The 3,347-nt window shown below is 34.7% G+C and overlaps 1 protein-coding gene across 1 annotated transcript; it reads left to right on the top strand.

Annotated features, from left to right (window-relative positions):
• The first annotated feature begins 671 nt into the window (after positions 1-671).
• On the top strand, positions 672-3,048 carry LOC109221932. Its single transcript, XM_019386356.1, has 3 exons — positions 672-916; positions 2,055-2,427; positions 2,531-3,048. The coding sequence occupies exons 1-3, from the start codon at positions 818-820 to the stop codon at positions 2,782-2,784; spliced, it is 726 nt and encodes a 241-aa protein (XP_019241901.1). The 5' UTR covers positions 672-817; the 3' UTR covers positions 2,785-3,048.
• The last annotated feature ends 299 nt before the right edge of the window (positions 3,049-3,347 follow it).

The following is a 3,347-nucleotide window of genomic DNA, read 5'->3' as shown; positions in this document are numbered from 1 at the left end:
TTGAAGAGAGCACGATCTTAACTCTTAGGGGGGCGGATTTGTGGTTAGGATAGGAGTATACCTAGTCACCGTGCTTAATTAAATATCATAATCTTAATGCGTTCTTAATAGACCGATTTCATAGGAATATAGGCGTTAATCTATTTTGAATAGGCGCGTAGTACTTCGGGAGAAGGCTACGAGAGCAATTATCGATTAATTAGCAACCATGAGTGAATTGTATGAGAGGAAGAGTTAACTAGAACACAATATGATTGGTGAATCGATCACAACCCTGGAATATTTGTCTCTATTGAATACATAACAATCATTTTACTGCTCGATAAATTAGTTATTACTTAGAATTATAATTTAGTATAATCACATTTTTGAACTTGATTTTAGCTTGACTAAATAACAATCTTGGTGATTTTAGTGGGTAGTTGATACAAGTCTCTCTGGGTTCGACACACAAATTTTGGTTCAACACGGAATGAAACGAAATCTTGTAGGATTTATAGGATTTAATATCAGACTAAACTAAATCAAAAATATATATATTTATTTAGTCGATCTAATCCGATTTTTCATTTTGTTTGAACATCCTCTAATTGAGCTTAATAATTAAATTAGAAAAATTTAACAGAAAAAGAAGATAAAGAGACTAGTGAAAAACTTATACCCCAAAGATTAGCGGGTAGCGGACCTCAAACAAAAGAAAAAGAAATTGAGCCACTAGAAAAAGGGGATAAAGAGAAGGAAAAAAAAAAAGAAGCAAAACGATAATAAACAGAATTGAAAACGAAACAGAGGTATGTTTTGTGGCTGAAATTGAGCAATGGAAGCTCTTCTGGGAAGCTCTCATTCTTCAGCCTCTGTATCTCCGTCATTTATCATCACTAGCAGCTACAGAAGAAACCCCACCTTTGCTTTTAAGGTATATATGCATCATTTTTTGGTCTTAGTGGCCAAATTTTCACTAGTTGGTGTTCTAGATTTCATTAATTTCCCTGTCAGTTTCAATTTATATGAAATCAGAGGCGGATTCAATATTTGAACCTTATGGGTTTGGGATACCACTAAACCACTGATCATTTGAGTTACTGGTTCGAAATTTTGATATTGTACATTTTTAATAGATTTTTTAACACTATACAGGTTTGAGTAAAGATACTGAGTTTGGATAAACCCATAGATTATACTATACATCCGTCCCTGTATATGATAGCGTTTGACTTGATAGAGTTTAAGATATAATTCGACTTTGTGTATTATAGTAATGGTAGTGAAGAAAGATATTAAAGTAACGCTCGATAATTTTAGTTTGATAAAAAGAAAGTTTTGAAATGTAAAAATGAATTTGGCAGAGGCAAAAAGCTAGTGATTACACAATCAATGAAATGGTGTAAAATGTTTTGAGCATCTCGAAATGGGAAGAGTGTAATATAGATTAGAACAGAGAGAGTTCGTTATTTAAGCAATTTCTAATGAATTGGGAACATTGAAGTAACATGGAAATCCTTGTTTCATTTTGATTAGTAAACCTGTATACTTAAGTATCTTAAAGGTTTTTGGACCCAATAATTCGAATAAAGGTTGAAACTTTATAGTGTTTGTCATTTTATGATAATCTCAAGATATTTTGTATCAAATGAAAATATAGAAATTGCAAGGCTCTTGTGATTTGGAATCAAATGGGAAAACATTACTCAAGAGGTTTGAACCAGAGAAGTCAAATTGATTGCCTCGTTCATTCATCAATATCAATCAACTACACCTCAGCTGCAAACTAATTGGGGCATGCCATATGAGTCCTATATCCATTCCACTTGTCTTTCTCGTTTGTCTAAAAGCTACTTGTCTTTCTCTTTTGTGTTTTTGGTGCAAAAATTCAAACAATGTACATGACATAGATAGTCCAATGGACTTCTTCAGTAACCTCGCAGATTTGCATAGAAACTAACTGAGATTTGTAATGGTTCTTGTGAATCCTTATAGAACAAGCTTAATGCTACGTCTAATCAATAAAACCTTTTGCTTAATTTCTCAAAGATCATATTTTAAACATCTTGCAGGTGCTTTCGTGGAATTCTTTGTACAGTGGAAGTAATAACTCTCAACTATATCCTCCAATATTGTGTCTTAAAAAGAGTGGCAATGACAACTCTGGAAGTTGCTCTCCTTTATGCTACATTGAGCAAATGTGCAGAAACAGAATGTTTTCTCAGCCAAACTGGAGGCATAGCAAAATATTCATTGATAAGCAACCTTTGCTGGTTATACAAAATGGCTTAGCTTTTCTACCAAGAAAATTGAAAACCAGTTTCCGCAAAACAGTAAAGCATTCAGAAATATTTAGGAATATAGTACCTGATATATTTGTTCGGTCCTGCATTGGACTAATGCTGGTTATGGCAGTTAATGCTGCTGTTGTGAAAGCTCCTTCTTGTAAGTCTGTCAGTTTGATGGATTATATCAAGCTTTTCTATTTTGTGAGACTCAATTATTGGAATATAAGTGATGGATCTCCTATTTCCTTCCCATTTTACAGTTGCTCTCACCGAAGAAAATCTGCTTTTTTTGGAGGCATGGAGAACAATTGATCGTGCATATATTGACAAGACCTTCAATGGTCAAAGTTGGTTTAGGTACAGAGAAGATGCACTACGGAATGAACCAATGAACACTAGACAGGAAACATGTAAGTTTTGCCCTTTTTGTGGTAATCTTTCGGTGATTATCTGCATGAACTTTTGCAAGAATACCGGGGATCTGCTATGTATTTGCACTGAAGCTTCTAATTGAAAAGGAAGAATTCATTGTTATGAGTAGCATTGTAGAGGACTAGAGTGTGCAATCTTTATAGAAGGGGACGGGTATTAGTTAATCATACAAACATGTATAAGAAGATGTCGCTTAGCAAGATAAAACCAGGCACATGTTTGTATTTCTTTTTTGCGGACAAGATGCTATATTTTGCCCATTGGTCAAGGTCACCTGCATGCTGGACTAGTGTTTTTGTATCTTGAGTTCTGAATCGGAAAAGGGTCTGATATATCCTTGTACTATGGTAAATTGTTTAAAATTGTCCCCCGTTATACTATTGGGCCATAAAAGTCCCTACCGTCCAACTATCCTAACAAATCTGCCCTTACTTTGACGGAAGTGCCACGTGGCATCCAGCCTTGCCTCTTTTTAAATCTGGGCACATAAGAGACGACCCGCTCCAACTATACCAACCAACCCATAACCCATTTATAAACCAAATAATATCCTAAAGCCACTGACCAACGATTTATAACCCAATTAAACCACACTACTACTACTACTACTACTACTACTACTACTACTACTACTACTACTACTAC

This window comes from Nicotiana attenuata, unplaced genomic scaffold (assembly GCF_001879085.1).
Source record: "Nicotiana attenuata strain UT unplaced genomic scaffold, NIATTr2, whole genome shotgun sequence".
In the NCBI taxonomy this organism is placed as follows: domain Eukaryota; kingdom Viridiplantae; phylum Streptophyta; class Magnoliopsida; order Solanales; family Solanaceae; genus Nicotiana; species Nicotiana attenuata.
Note: the sequence above shows the minus strand (reverse complement) of the source record. Positions and strands in the feature narration are given on the sequence as shown.

Excerpts from the sequence above, each read along its gene's own strand:
- LOC109221932 (XM_019386356.1), top strand. The coding sequence starts at position 818 with ATGGAAGCTCTTCTGGGAAGCTCTCATTCTTCAGCCTCTGTATCTCCG. Across the intron at positions 917-2,054 it reads ACCCCACCTTTGCTTTTAAG|GTGCTTTCGTGGAATTCTTT; the intron begins GTATATATGCAT and ends AACATCTTGCAG. Across the intron at positions 2,428-2,530 it reads TGTTGTGAAAGCTCCTTCTT|TTGCTCTCACCGAAGAAAAT; the intron begins GTAAGTCTGTCA and ends CCCATTTTACAG.